The sequence below is a fragment of the Pararge aegeria genome, chromosome 11, assembly GCF_905163445.1.
Source record: "Pararge aegeria chromosome 11, ilParAegt1.1, whole genome shotgun sequence".
Classification (NCBI taxonomy): domain Eukaryota; kingdom Metazoa; phylum Arthropoda; class Insecta; order Lepidoptera; family Nymphalidae; genus Pararge; species Pararge aegeria.
The window spans coordinates 18415897-18432227 of NC_053190.1; the positions used below are offsets into that span (position 1 = coordinate 18415897).

Below are 16331 nucleotides of genomic sequence, written 5' to 3' on the forward strand. Positions count from 1 at the left end.
TCGGACACGAAAAATTATACTAACATAGTGTAACAAAAATTGGTCCTTACGTCTGGTGACCCAAGAGCTGGCGCTTATTTAGCACAACGGCTAAGTCTACTAGACTTAGGGGCAATGGCGCCAGCATTTTGGGTACTATGCCTATAAGTGAACAGTTAGACGGCTTATATTTATTATAAATATTAATTTTAGTTTGTAATTATTATTTCCATAGTTTCATTATTAAAATTAAAGTCTGAATATTTATATTTAAAAAAACGATAAAAATTGCCCCTTTTATCATATTATAGATGATCTTTCGACATCAATAACTGTGGGTATAACACAGCGTTATCCATTTTTGTTTTATAATTATAATTGACGGACCAAGACGATGGCTCACCTGACTGAAAGGGCACGTAAGGAACACGTCCGCGTCCTACAAAAAACCATGTAAACGTACATTGCATGCAAAGCTCTGTTAAATGCTCTTGCGCATATATAAAAGTTTGGTATGAGTTTTGACGTTATTACTGCGGTATGCCGTGTGGCAACGGCAGATCAGAATACAGTTGACACCTCTCTTCCAGGCGACTATACTCAGTTTTCCAACGCGTAAGGGTTCTGAGCGGGCAATAATTTACGGCTGGGACGGGAATAATTTACGTTTCCACGAACACAGAGTTTCGTCTTTTGTTTTCCACTGCAAAAAGAGGGATTTGGAGAGAGCTGAACGGAAAATGAGAAATTAAAATTTACCAATGTCCACAGAGATTGAGTGCAGTTTGTGTTTTAAATTGGTTGCTGGGGTAAGAAAACTGCAAATTAGTCCGTTTCAAACTAGTTGCCGAGACCTTGACGTAGCGGACTCATTTTCAAGTACTTTTTACCCGTTTGATCCGTCCCTCTCACCTTTTTCTCTGTGGAACACTGCAATGTAATTTATCACTGCGAGTCTATCGGATTCCGTAATGAATCCGCTCCGCTGCCTAAATCTGAGCGAGTTCATTTCAACTCTCGGCTCGCTCGGTCCTTTCAGCTCAGCTATTTATTGAGAAAAATTCTTAAGATAGAGAGAGAGATAAGAGAAAGTTTAACAATATAAAATCATGTTGTAAAAGAGCAATCTGAGTTTCTTGCCGGCTCTTCTCAGTGGAATCTGCCTTCCGAACCGGTGGTAGCGTCACTACAAACAGACTGACGTTTCAAGTGCTTATAAATTAGTTTACTCTTGCGAGTTGAAAGGAGTCATTAATGGGTCCACTCCGCTCGCGGTGTAAAACCGGCTTTAAGAGAATATAACGGAGAACGGGCAGCAGCGTTGTCTGTGCTACTGCTACCTTTAAACCCATCTGCTCAGTGAATAGTGATTAGATGTTATGAAAATTAAGCTTAATTTGCTATACTCCGCGAAAAATAGGAGAATCCGTATGGTAGAAAAAATCGTTTATTTCGTTTCTTACATTGTAAATGATATATGTTGTGGAGACCTCCTACTAAGCATCAAAATACCTGTGTCAGGAGGCCTCCTCACTCTTCCATAGCAAATACAAGATAAAATGGTATGGTGTAATTTATCATTTCTTCAATCCTCCACACACTACTCCACACCAAACAAATCTTCGGCAATGTACCCTCTACGCACGTTTCGCTCCGAAACCGGAGCATCCTCGGGAGATGTTGACTTTACAATGAATAATTGTTAGTGAACAATTTGCCAAATGCCGCCTGTCGCCTTTTATGCCTTTCTTATAGAAAGGTTTTATACCTTGGTATAGCAAAGACGACACATTTGGTATAGAATATTAAGCTTAATTTTCATAACATGTCATGAAGTAAACCCCTGCTTCTATCCAATAGTGATTAGATGCCTGTATTCCAGCAGTGGAGGAAGTTTACAGAGGTATTCATCTTAACTGTCTCTTTATATTTTAGATATTAAGCCTAATTGTTAAAATATCTTCTTCTTTTATCTAAATTATTAATTAAAAATAGCAGTTATTAAATGATGTCATTAGAGGTCAAACATGCCAACAAAATAAAAAGCGGAAAAATATAATTTTAACTACTACTTGATTAAAAATCGTCCGTTTTTAAAGGTTATCGGGTGAATAAGAAGAACAAAATAAGGAAAAAGAAGTAAAATATTACTTTTATTATCTCTTCGGATGTTTTAAGTAGGTATATAAATAGCATGAGTATGACTTACTAAACTTTTTATTTGCCATTTACATTACATACAAAGGGTTAAGAATAAATGGTAAATAACAGAGTTCTATTCATAAGAACAAACTGTTGATAACGACTTAGGCACCATGAGGTACCTTTGCATCGTCTGTGTCACAATACAAGACTAAAGCGTATCGGAAATGCACCCTTGTTTTTGGCTTTTTTTTTAGTAATTTATCAAGTTTCAGCCCCGGTTCTAACAAATCGTAGATCCGGAGCTGTACTTTTCTAAAGTAAAACTAAGATTGTACGTGGTAAATTATGTAAAAAAAAATTAACCGTTCTTTGCAGTGAGTACGAGCCGTGTAATATACAATGATAGGTGCACTAAAAGCAACCCAAGACATTTTTGTGGTATATAAAAGATAGGTATGAGACTGGATACTCACTGACATCGCTAATATTCAGGTTGGGGGGTTGTTCGCCGTCATCGCTCTCTAACGGCAGAGCGGCCTCTGCAAAATAAACCGATACCTGTAGCCATAGTACAAGATTAGCTCGCTCGCAATCGAAGAGTCGTTTTCGAGTATCAAAATTTTGTATCTTCAAAGTAAAATGGACCTAATGTAGCTCAATTTAGAGTCAAAAATCCTGTGCTTCTGATTTTGTTTTACAAACGTTGTCAAAAGTCCGAGTAAATTATTGTAGGCAATTAAAGCATTAACACAATGCAAATAAGATCCATTTGACTCCGATGTTCAAGTATTTCCATACTCGAAAACGACTCCTCAATTGCGAGTGAGCAAATCTTGTCGACTGCTTTGTCTTGGCTACCGATCACCGGGGCTGAACGTGCACCACTACCGACTAAACTACTGGTCTTATTAGTCCCCTTTATATATGTATAAGCGGTAAATAGCTAGTATATATATATATATATATATATACACTAGCTATTCACCGCGTTCTCACCTACGTTAACTAATGGACTGAATTCGTAGAATAATGCGCGCGAACGGTAATGAAGGAGTAAATCGTATCGTGCTAGACGTCTCGACAAGATGAGTGTTGTGCGTAACCTCAAAGGGTTTAACTGTAACCAGTGAATAAATGCAATGTGCGTTTCATCCTAATGACTTGAAAATTCAAAATTCATTTATTTCAAGTATGCCTACTTAAAAGCACTTTTGAAGCGTAAAGATTTTCTCCTTGTGACATCGGTAGCCACAACGTGATATGAAAAAAAAACTTTAAAATGAGGGAAATATTGTATGTGGCCAAATTCGTGTAATGATGAACAAACACAGTACTTCATAATGCACCAAAGCATTGCCTACCCTAAAAATCTCTAAATTATATCGTGCACCTGTATCTTTTAAGAAAAGTGTATATTCTTGGTATAGAAATAGCCTATATACGCTACTCTCTGGAATGTGAACTATTTCTGTCTTTCCGCAAAAAATAACGTTAAACAGATGTTCTGTAGGTGCAAAAAGGACGAACCAACAAACGCACTTTCGCATTTATAATATTAGTAGAAAGATTCATATAGACCACAGACTACAAGTCATAAAGAACTGCTAGAAAGTTGAGATAAAAGGAACGCAGAAAGAGTGAGAGACTTTTTTTAATAATCTTAATATATATAAATCTCTTGTAACGATGTTTGTCCGCGATGGACTCCTAAACTACTTAACCGATTTAAAATTATATTGGCACACCGTGAGCAGTCTGTTCCAACTTAAGAGATAGGATAGTTAAGATTTTTAATTATAGTCGCAATTTTATTTTATTGCTAATTATTTTTCTATAATTAATTGACAGTCACATGTTATATATATATAATACTACTATACTAATTTAAGGCTAAGCGATACTGAATGCTTTAAAAACAAAATCAAACGCAGACGAAGTCGCGGGCAACAGCTAGTATACTTATATATATACGTTGGATAAAAGATATATATACTAAATTGAGTGTCGTTTGCTTAATCTAGAGTTCCGTTTGTAATATTTTTACGAATTCAACACGACAAGCTACAGCTACCGTGGGGTAGCTGTAGCGTGTAGCTATCAAACGATGTAAATATCTCAGTATGCAGATGCCGAAGATAATACTTACCAGCTCTTAGTAAGAAATTTGAAAAAATTATATTAAATCAACTTTTATATCATTTTATAACTTACTACACCCTGAGCAGTATGGCTTTACTAAACGTCGTAGCACAACGGACGCAGGCGCTAAACTTATAAAACATGTTTATGATGCCTGGGAATGTTCACAGAACGCCATGGGTGTTTTTTGTGATCTATCTAAAGCTTTAGATTGTGTTGATCATAAAACCTTGCTTCTTAAGCTAAGCCACTATGGTATCCAAAACGTTGCACTATATTTGGTTGCCTCTTATCTCAGCAATAGAACCCAAAGAGTTTGCATAAATGATGCAAAGTCTCAGGGTTCAAATACCTCAATGGGTGTCCCACAAGGCTCGATTTTGGGTCCTTTTCTATTTTTAGTCTATATAAATGATCTACCGTACCATGTCAGTGGAACATGCGACATTGTATTGTTTGCAGATGATACATCTCTAATTTTTAAGACTGATAGGAGTAAAGATAACTCTGACGAAGTAAACCGTGTTATGTCGCATGTGTCGAAATGGTTTACAGTTAACAACTTACTTTTAAATGCAAAAAAAACAAAGTGTGTCGAATTTATCTTACCAAATGTAAAGAAAATTGATAAAAATATAATGATAAATGGTGAATCACTAAGAATAGAGACTTCCACAGTTTTTCTGGGCGTGACCTTGGATAATAAGCTACAGTGGGGTGCCCATATAGATTCACTAGCGGATAAACTAAGCTCGGCTGCCTACGCAGTCAGAAAAATTATACAGATTACTGACGTTGAAATAGCTAGGCTAGTTTATTTTGCGCACTTTCATAGTGTTATGTCCTATGGAATCTTGTTATGCGGTAAAGCAGCTGATATCGAAACTATATTTATATTGCAAAAAAGAGCTGTACGGTCAATATATAAACTTAAATCACGCGAATCCCTCCGTGAGAAGTTTAAAGAAATAGGCATACTTACTGTAGCTTCACAATATATTTATAACAATATAGTATTTGTAAGACAACATATTAGTATTTATAAACAAAAAGTGGACATAAACAGTCGACTTACAAGAAATGGTCATAAATTAGTGTCATCTGCATATCGTCTGCGTAAGGTACAGGGATCATTTGTGGGATTGAGTATACGCTTTTATAATATGATTCCTAAGGTGATTTTGGACCTGCGAATGCACAAGTTTAAAGAATTTGTTAAAACACACTTATTACAGCGAGGTTACTATACAATTGATGATTTTTTTAAATGACAAGGTTGCTTGGAAGCTTCCGGCTCCGCTTTCAGCTCTCACAAGATAGAAAAATGAATGTTAAAATGCAAAATGTAAATTGTTGATGTTGGAAAAGAGCAACTGCTGAGTTTCTTGCTGGCTTCTTCTCGGTAGAATCTGCCTTCCGAACCGGTGGTAGAATCACTACAAACAGACAGACTTGACGTTTCAAAAGTGCTTATATTAGGCCTACTTGAAATAAATGAATTTTGAATTGAATTGAATAAAAACTGTACGAAAGGCTTGACTGAGAAGTGCATAAAGCAAGCACACAAAGTGCACCTTACTGGAAAATGTAAAAAAATAGCACTTAAATTAGCATCACTTCTCTATTTTTACATTAGGGGCGGGAATTGATTCTATAAAAGAAACTAACTACTTCATCTTGTTGAATAGAGATGATTACTGCATGTAGAGTCGAGTCAGGACTAGTTGTTACAGTTACAAAATTCTATTTAATAATGAAACAATATTCACACAAACTAAATTGTCAAATTTAAAAGTACTACGTTCTTTGTGGAAAAACATAGCACTTGTTGGAGACTTGTTTTTTTAACAGCTATAATTGACTGAATAAGCAGATAGGCCTACTGATGGTAACATTCGCAGCATATCCAAGGAGAATTCTTACAGTGCCGCCCTGTGTCTATTGTCATGAGGCGTAGATTGAAAACTAATCTTAATTTTTTTTTTCTCCGCGAAAAGCAGGAGAATCTGTATGGTGCAATTTTAATTTCTTCAACCTTTATACTCCACACCAAACAGATCTTCGGCAATGCACCCTTTACACACTTTCCGCCGGAAACCGGAGCATCCTCAGGATATGCTGACGTTACAATGAATAATTATTAAGTGAAAAATTCGATTTCGATGTTCGGATGAACACGGCCGGGTTGCTACGGCGTCACCGGGGGAGTGGGGCGAGCGCCAGAGGTCCCCATGAGAAGAGCCCCAGGGCTCGACGATATCGAGGGGAAGTGGGAGACGTAGACCCGAGGGTGCCTCCTGCGAGGGCTCGGACCTCGGCTCGGTTTGACGTTAATATAAGTGGTAAAAAATTCGCCAAATGTGTAGCCTTTCATACCTTAATTACTCCCACCTTATTTATCTTACGTAAAGTTTCTAAGAGGATAGCTGATAATATAGCAAAATGTTTGTAAAAATATAATTTGTACAATAACAGAAAAAACCAGATAGCTCGGAATACCACTGGACGTTGAGTTCTGGATTGACCAGAAAACACAGCGAAATAGATGGTCATTAAAGACAGTGTTTAATAAACTGACATCTAGCTAAGAACAGGTTCTCAGACATAGATAGAACAACGCTTGAAAACTTGTTCTTAGCTCGATTTCAGTTTATTTATACGAGCCTAAGTGGACAAGAAGCCGCTGACCACAAACGCCAGAAGACCGTGGAGTATTGAAATGCCGACCATACCTTTTTTTGAGAGAGGATATTACTACCTAAATTAATGCTAGCGGATGTCTGGTAGCAAATGACTTTGACTTTGAGAAAGGATTGCCTTGCAATCTTACTCCGACATGGTAAACTCCATCCTAAGTTGGCTCAAGCGATTCAACAATACTTAGTAGATTATCAGTTTTTAGTTGAAATCAATATAAGTGCGTAAATTTTATAGTTTTAGTTTATATATGTGTATAGAAAGAACAGCCCGGCCCATGTATTAATCTGATTTCTCGCTGGATGAAGAAATACTTTTTAGAACTGTAAAAGAGAAACTATCGCACAATGCTTTATTTTCTTCTAGGCTGCCCAAACACAGGCAATATAATATTGTTATTGTCAATAGACAATATTTTTTACCAATACATAAATTCTTCAATACACGAAAATATTATTGACAATATGCATTATTTCATTAATATCTATACTTATAAACTGTAACTGGAAGATTCCTGTACAAATAATTTATTTAGAAAATTTTGACCAGGGGATATAATCGTTACTGAGTCCAAAACAGATTTTTATTAAATTTTTGTCTGTCTGTCTGCCTATCGGGCATCACTACTGAACGGAAATAAATAAAATTTGGTATAGTGGTAGCTGGTATCCCGGGTCAACATCCCGATGAACATTAAGTTTCCTCCGGGAAATGGGATGAAATTTTTTATCAATTTTACTTCATATCTCCGTTAAATTTGCACCGATTTTAATAATTCTTTTTTCATTTGACTGTGTGTACCACCAAGCATGTATTGTCTAATTTTAATGAAGATCTGATGAATATTCTCGGAGATCAAGGACATAATTCTTCACAGATGACAGCAAGTCACAAGGCATGGGACAACGATCGAATGCATGTGTTAGGAAATAGGGAATTACTCAACAAACCATAGTTTGTATACTCATTGATAGTGTTTTGAAAATAGAATAATGGCCTTTAGTAGACTATCAAAGAAAAGTATAGGATTTATGGCGGGTGACGCAAGTTTGACAAGATACTAGTAGATTGGCGGGAAAGAAAAGTTAGGACGGATTTGAATTAATTAATTGAGAAAAAAGAGATTTAGTATGATAGATATTAAGATAGATTTAGTTTGTGAGAATAGATGTATAGATGGATGTGTGTATGTATGTGTGTATCAGCTAAAATAATGACAATAAATATGGTGATAAAACGATACAAATTGGGAATAGATGATTTTGAATGGTAACGATATACTTAATGAAATATTGTTGTGGCGGAACCAGAGTCGTGTATTATACTGTTGATAGAGTTGTTGAAAGTTGTTGGTACTTTGGCGGTACCTGATGTTACATCACATAAGTATATCTCTTATATATATTCAAATTCAAATTCAAAATTTCTTTATTCATGTAGGCCTATCACAGGCACTTATGAAGCGTTCATACATATTTGTTTACATAATTGTAACGGGATGGTGATAACTTTATTCGCCAACTTAAATCTAAAGCTACGAGGGTTCCAAACGCGCCCTGGTCTAAGAAGAGCCCACAACAAACTTAGCGGGTAATTTTGTTTTTTTTTATCACCATCTTCCAGTAAATTTAAATTAAGCAATGCAGCTAGAGCAATTCACACCCAAGCTTTTTTATCGTTTAAATAATCCTTAATATTATAATAGGATTTTTCTGTAATCTTACGTTTTATATAAACTTTGAACTTATTGAGAGACATCTCAAAGATTTCATTTGGTAATTTGTTATAAAATAATATACAATTGCCCTTGAATGAATTTGCAATTTTGTGTAGCCTAGTAAACTGCAACAACAAGTTTATTTTTGTTTCTAATATTTATATTGTTACAGTGCATTTTCTTTTTAAATTTTGATATATTTTTATGGACATAAATGAAATTTTCATATATGTACTGACTATGCACCGTCATTATTTTAACTTCTTTAAATTTATCATCATTTCATTTCTCAATATACTTATTAATATATTTATATATTATATATCATCAGATAAGTATATTGAGTTATTTAGGTATCAAATATGGAGCCCTAGCATTATTTTATACAGACAGTTTATGTAGCAGAGGTTGCTCTATACAAGCAACTTGTTCCAAAAGTCCTGATGTTATAAGTAATAATAGTAGTTATGTTTTACCTGTCTTATATATCTTATATCAAAGGGCCTAGCGTTATAACATATGACAATGTTGTAATTGTGTTTATAAGTCTAGTTTTAATTGATTGAATAAAAAAGCAACGTCTACCGTTGCTTTTTTATTTCTGCTTATATTTGATTCTTGCCAGTGGCAAGTTCTCTGCCGAAGACAGCATTCCGAACTGGTAGTGTCATTTAAAGGTAACAAGTAATATGAATTATAGAGAAGCTTAATATACAGTATAAGAGTCGGCCCAGTTGTTTTATTTTACTCTTTGGGGAGACAGGGTTATAGAGTACAGACCCACAACATTGCTCTAATTCAGGTTGGTGGGCTTTAATGATATCTTTTATAAATTTAATACTTTAATAGTATGTCATAAGTAAGGAAGGATAATATTCATGGGAGTAAATACTTACTGCAAAGAAACTAGGTATTTAGCTTCAATAATACAATTAATTAATGAAAGATCTAAGTGCCATCCTGAACATTGTTAGTATTGAAGTTAATACCTGGTCATCCATCTCCCTATATTTTTTAGCACATGCGTACCATTATAATAATATCATTAATGCGAAAGTTTGTGAGAATAGATGTATGGACGGATGTTTGTATGTATCAGCTAAAATAATGACAACTTACTAACTCAGGTTACCACGTAAAATAATAGAAGGTACATCGCTAGCAAATATGATTATGATGTTGATCTATTCTAGCTTCTCGATTGACTCATACGCAGACGAAGTCGCGAGGGTCTGCTAGTACAAAATATATTTATAAATTATAGCCTATTTTGATCTATAAGCTTAACTACTGTACAATTTTTTTTCCTAAAATCATAAAGTCAGCTTTGCGTGAATGAGTAGCGAACATGCATACATCCTCACAAACTTTCACGTTAATAATATATGTCGGTGAAACAAATATAAAATGAAGAATAGAATACTTAAATGAGTTTTGATTTGCTACTACAAATAAATAAGTAAAATAATATTACCTGGACATGAGATTCCATCCAAAAATATTGTCATGCTTATGTTTGCAAGTAGAAGCTTCAGTTAATTGTTGAAATTTAGTTTTTAATTGGTTAAAATATCTACGGTAATAATCATATATTGCGGATCAACTCATCCGCTCTAAGCTTTCGGAACAACTGAGATGAAGGATACAAACTCGGCGCTACATTAATTCCCTTATCTAGTAATATTTTTTGATTTCGTTACGTCACGTCGCAGAAAAACCGATATCATAATAACTTGTTTTATTTGGATTCCGCATCTGGGCATGCGAAAACGGAACCAATATTATATGAGTCGTGTGGCTAGTTTTGTTGAAGTCTTTTTGAAATACTTAAGCTAACGAACAACTCCTAAGCGTTGAGTTAATAACGGGTTATTTTTTTAATTCAAGTAGACCTAGTTTATAAGCACTTTTGAAACGTCAAGTCAGTCTGTTTGTAGTGACTCTACCACCGGTTAGGAAGGCAGATTCCACTGAGAAGAGCCGGCAAGAAACTCAGCATATAATTGAGGCACTACCTACACTTAGCTGGACTAGCAAGTCTCTTTTCTTCATAGTAATAACAAGCTGTTTCTCAGTTCTTCGTCCGCGTTTATTATGGTTTTTCACAAATCCCGTGGGAAGCGTTGGTTTGTCTGGGATAAAAGTAGCCTTTGTTTCTCTCTGTTTTCAACTAACTCTATTATATATATTCCAAGGCTTGAAGGAAGGACAAGCAAACAAACAAACAACGCTTTCGCATTTATAATATTAATACTAGAAGGGGGAAGTTTTGGCGGACGATGCTGGTTGAGACATTTTTTTTTGTCCCCGGGGAAAGGATTTTTTTAAAAATATAATATAATTTTTGTCTATGTATTATTATTATTATTTTCCGTCATTATACATACTATATACTATATATGGTGATACATTTTTTGTCTGCTGTCTGTGTCTGCCTGACCGGAACACAGTAATAATAATAATAATCTTTATTTCAGGCATCAACGCTCATAATTTTGTTAGTAAAACAAGACGGAAAATAATAATAGTAATACATAGACAAAAATTATATTATATTTTTAAAAAAATCCTTTCCCCGGGGACAAAAAAAAATGTCTCAACCAGCATCGTCCGCCAAAACTTCCCCCTTCTAGTATTAATATTATAAATGCGAAAGCGTTGTTTGTTTGTTTGCTTGTCCTTCCTTCAAGCCTTGGAATATATATAATAGAGTTAGTTGAAAACAGAGAGAAACAAAGGCTACTTTTATCCCAGACAAACCAACGCTTCCCACGGGATTTGTGAAAAACCATAATAAACGCGGACGAAGAACTGAGAAACAGCTTGTTATTACTATGAAGAAAAGAGACTTGCTAGTCCAGCTAAGTGTAGGTAGTGCCTCAATTATATGCTGAGTTTCTTGCCGGCTCTTCTCAGTGGAATCTGCCTTCCTAACCGGTGGTAGAGTCACTACAAACAGACTGACTTGACGTTTCAAAAGTGCTTATAAACTAGGTCTACTTGAATTAAAAAAATAACCCGTTATTAACTCAACGCTTAGGAGTTGTTCGTTAGCTTAAGTATTTCAAAAAGACTTCAACAAAACTAGCCACACGACTCATATAATATTGGTTCCGTTTTCGCATGCCCAGATGCGGAATCCAAATAAAACAAGTTATTATGTTATCGGTTTTTCTGCGACGTGACGTAACGAAATCAAAAAATATTACTAGATAAGGGAATTAATGTAGCGCCAAGTTTGTATCCTTCATCTCAGTTGTTCTGAAAGCTTAGAGCGGATGAGTTGATCCGCAATATATGATTATTACCGTAGATATTTTACCCATTTAAAAAACATTAAAATATATATGTGTATAGACACATAAGTTCGCTCATAGAACTTAATTTCAACAATTAACTGAATCGCATGTCCAGGTAATATTATTTTACTTATTTATTTGTAGTAGCAAATCAAAACTCATTTAAATATTCTGTTCTTCATTTTATATTTGTTTCACCGACATATATTATTAACGTGAAAGTTTGTGAGGATGTATGGATGTTCGCTACTCATTCACGCAAAGCTCTCTTTATGATTTTAGGAAAAAAATTGTACAGTAGTTGAATACACTTTTATTGTACACCAAAGAAACAAAAAGTAGTTACAAAGATATAAATACAATCAAGAGATTACAATTACAGTAGTTTAGCTTATAGATCAAAAAAGTTTGGAAAATCCAAAAGTGCACGCCTCATAATCTCCTTTTTTTCACAATAAAATTGAAATTTATTTAACTGAAACTTTCAATGCTCATTACAAATTTTTTTTTTCATATTAATTATTATTCATTTTTTGTAAACAAGACACGGGAATGTCATAATGATTGCACATTGAAAGTTACAATTAATATTAGCTAGAATAATTACATGGAAATTTAACGACAGTGAATTGAACGCTCATATTAACTAAGAAATTATGTCGTGTGTTACTTTAGATAATTAAAAAAAAAATATTCCGATACGATCATTTTTTCGACCAATTTTGATGCCACATACACCCGTCCATACACGGACGTCCAGAAAAGATTATGTTTAATGTGATTATTTACTATGTTAAACAAAAAAATTGTTATTGAAATGTATTTTATGTGCCTGACAAATTATTTGACTTGATATTAGTGTACTCAAATTAACCTGTAAGTGCAATATAAATAACAAAAAATCAATTTCAGTTTCGAGAAAACTGCTTTTTTTGAAATGTCGAGTAGAGCACAACCTCAACGCTTCGCTTATGAGGCGTGCAATAGGCTATAATTTAAAGATATAATTTATAAATATTTCAGTGTCATATCTCTGTCTTCCAAATCTCGGGCATTCGGATATGATGTGAATAATATCCTCTGCTGTGTCCTTATAATTTCACCTTAACTATAGGTGTTAATACACCTATAGTTAAGGTGAAATTATAAGGACACACACAGTTTTCGGTATCGATCTATACCGCACTTTCACAGGTTAGGAATACGTCACTTTCTGAGTATGTAATAACTTATGTATTGATTTCTCGGTCCATTTTTCAGTTAGCATGATCCAATTAGTTCGTAAAAATAACAGTGCACGAGGTAACTCTTGATTCCGTATTTAGAAGCACAGTTAAAGTTGTAATTACGCGTTTTACTGCAGAGCGAGTTTTTCGTTACGCTCACGACGGTGGTTGGTTCGGAATAGATAGAGCTTGCACCACGCAGCCTCAAAGCGATCAAACCCACAAATTACGATGCTGCTAAGATACCGTAAGTATTTGTGTGTAATGGTAATAGTTTTCAGTTTTTCCCATTGCACCTGGATTTCGAATACATTAAGCATGAAATTATGACCGGTATTTCCCTTAAGATAAAATTATTATGCTGGTACAACCGTACTCTGAGGGCGATTACGGTATTTTTTATGCCAACCCATTATTATATACCTAATAACATATAATAAATAATAATAATAATAAATAAATATACTACGACAATACACATATCGCCATCTAGCCCCAAAGTAAGCGTAGCTTGTGTTCTAGGTACTAAGATGACTGATGAATATTTTTATGAATATTATACATATAATACTTATTATATACATATAACTACCCAGACACTGAAAAACATTCATTTTCATCACACAAACATTTCCCAATTGTGGGAATAGAACCCACGGCCTTGGACTCAGAAAGCAGGGTCGCTGCACACTGCGCCAATCGGCCGTCAATATATTAGGTAATGCACCGCTACTGCTTAAAATTGTATGATTGCAGTTGCAAACATACAATTTTAAGCAGTGTTAGGTAACAAGCCGATCGGAAAAATCTTTGCGCTAGGTAGATCATTCATGGAAGAAGCTGTGGATTGTGGAATACGTAGCATTACGTTGCGGTACCTATAATTGACGCGGATGAAACCGCAGGGCTCAGATAGTCTACGCTAATAATAAACAGTACACTTAAATGTTTTTGCCGTTCGTTTGTTTCAACGTCTAGAACTTCCGGGTTTAAAAATCTTTTTTTCCATTTCCCAATGCCCAATTCTTAAGGAACTCTGAACTTTACAAGGGCATACGTACGATATACTCTCGAGTTAGTGCAGCGCTCCGTGCAGTGCATATTATACAAAACGAAGAACAAGCTATCGTTCAGAATATTATTGACGAACGATTGGCGCAGTGGGCAGCGATCCTGTCGATTCCCACAATATTATGTATATTTTTCATTTGGATATTCATCAGTCAGTATTTTATGGGCATTTTTGCCTGATGCAAATCAATTCATAATTCATTTATTTCAAGTAGGCCTAATAATAAGCACTTTTGATACGTCAAGTACGTCTGTTTGTAGGTAGGTACTCTACCACCGGTTCGGAAGGCAGATTCTACCGAGAAGCCGGCAAGAAACTCAGCAGTTGCTCTTTTCCAACTTCATAAAAATATGAAATAAATGAATTTTGATATGAATTTTGAATTTCAATTTGAATTTGTGATGATGAAGATGATGATTCGTATGGTTTTAACAGTGTAGGCCGAATACGCCAAATCCTACTACTTGAAATGTCTGTTTTTTTTCCTTACTATTTGTGGAGTACAAATAAAGAGTATAAAGAAATGTGCAGTATAAGTCTTGAAGGAACGGATAGGATTCTTCGTAAATGTCCGTACTACCAAATATCGTGTTAAAATGCACGCAAAATGAGTCCGGCCTTAGGAGCTAAGCAAACGAAGCACTAGCGCGGGCAGGCGACGCGTTTGGTTGCAGTGTATTTGTTTGCGAATAATAGTTTGTGCGACAAAAATCTAGTATTTAGAAATTGAATGCGAACGAAACCGCGGGGAATCTCTAATGTAGAATATAGGTTCGTTTCTGGTAAGTGGATTCTTCACTTATTTTTTTCTACAATAAGTCACTTCAGTGTCTTAACGCTACAAACATTTATGTAACCACTGCACATATTATAATACAATATCAAACAAATTAAAATACAGCATGGCACACCACAATGATACGCAAAAACAAATAAATTCATAACATTATGCAAAGAAATAGGAAAACTCTACTGCAAGTGTCTATTTAGCTACATATTAAGCATACTAATACTGTGCATATAGCATTCAAATGGGTACCTATTTATAAAAAAGTAATGCAATTTTGTGTACATAATAAAAAAGGTGTATCTATTGAAGTTTTATGTAGGGCTGCATGTATTTTTAATCTAGCTAACCAAACACTTAATATTTTAACTAGAATAACTAAACAACTCCCAGCCAAGAAAGTATGCACCTAGTACTGACTTCATTTATTGTATGTTTTATCAATCTTTTCAATATTTTTTTATCTAAAGTGCATAACATTTTTTTAAAATAATAAAAACTTAATTAAAGAAAACAAGTTTTTAAAATTTATTGAACTCAAAAAATTTAATAGCTTTAAGTCTATTAAAGCATAACTTCATTTTGCTACGAGTCTCTAATTCTCTCTAGTTCAGTTAAGTATGTATATTTATATAGAGCCCCAAATTTGGTAAATCTAAATCCTCCAAATTAAAAGGTCTTAAGACAAACTTATTTGTGAATACACTGGTTAAGATCATGAAATTTAATTCAAAAGATAAACTTATAGGTTGCACAACACAGTCAATATTTTCAATAAAAACTGACAATATTTTCTACCAATTCAACTACATATTTAATACTGACAATATTTTATTTTAATTAAGTTTTAAGCAAAACTTACAGAAGGTAGAAGAAAAAGTAAAGTAGCAGAGTATAGCCAAGTTTTCACAAGAGAACTTCAAGTCAATAAGGGGGGAAATGCTCACATTGGAATGATAATTAAAGAGTCAATGTTTAAAATAGCAAGCACCAACGTTAAGTGCTAAGACAACTAAAAAAGAATAAGAGAATGGATAAATAAAAATCTGGACAACAAATTTACCAACTCAAGTTAGTGGTTAAAAAATTGGCTGGCCACAATTTTATGTGCAGAGTTGGCATTGGTACAATGGTTGTTAAATGAAAAGCTAGATCACATGCCCCCACACATGTAATATTGACATGTGTGGGAGCCTAAAAATCTCATAGTATTGCTTGGATGAAGATATGTCACGCACATAATTTGTGAAAAATTCACTCTCATCTGATT

The 16331-nt window shown here is 34.5% G+C and overlaps 1 protein-coding gene across 8 annotated transcripts in view; it reads right to left on the reverse strand.

The window, feature by feature from the left end:
* Positions 1-16331, reverse strand: part of LOC120627238 (embryonic polarity protein dorsal) — a 76843-nt gene that overhangs the window by 43945 nt on the left and 16567 nt on the right. For 5 of the 8 annotated variants that reach the window (XM_039895139.1, XM_039895130.1, XM_039895131.1 and 2 more), the window contains one exon: positions 2598-2663. The exons of the other annotated variants lie outside the window; for them this stretch is intronic. In XM_039895139.1, the coding sequence (XP_039751073.1) occupies positions 2598-2663 (66 nt within the window). The remainder of the gene's footprint in view (positions 1-2597; positions 2664-16331) is intronic. 8 annotated transcript variants of the gene reach the window in all.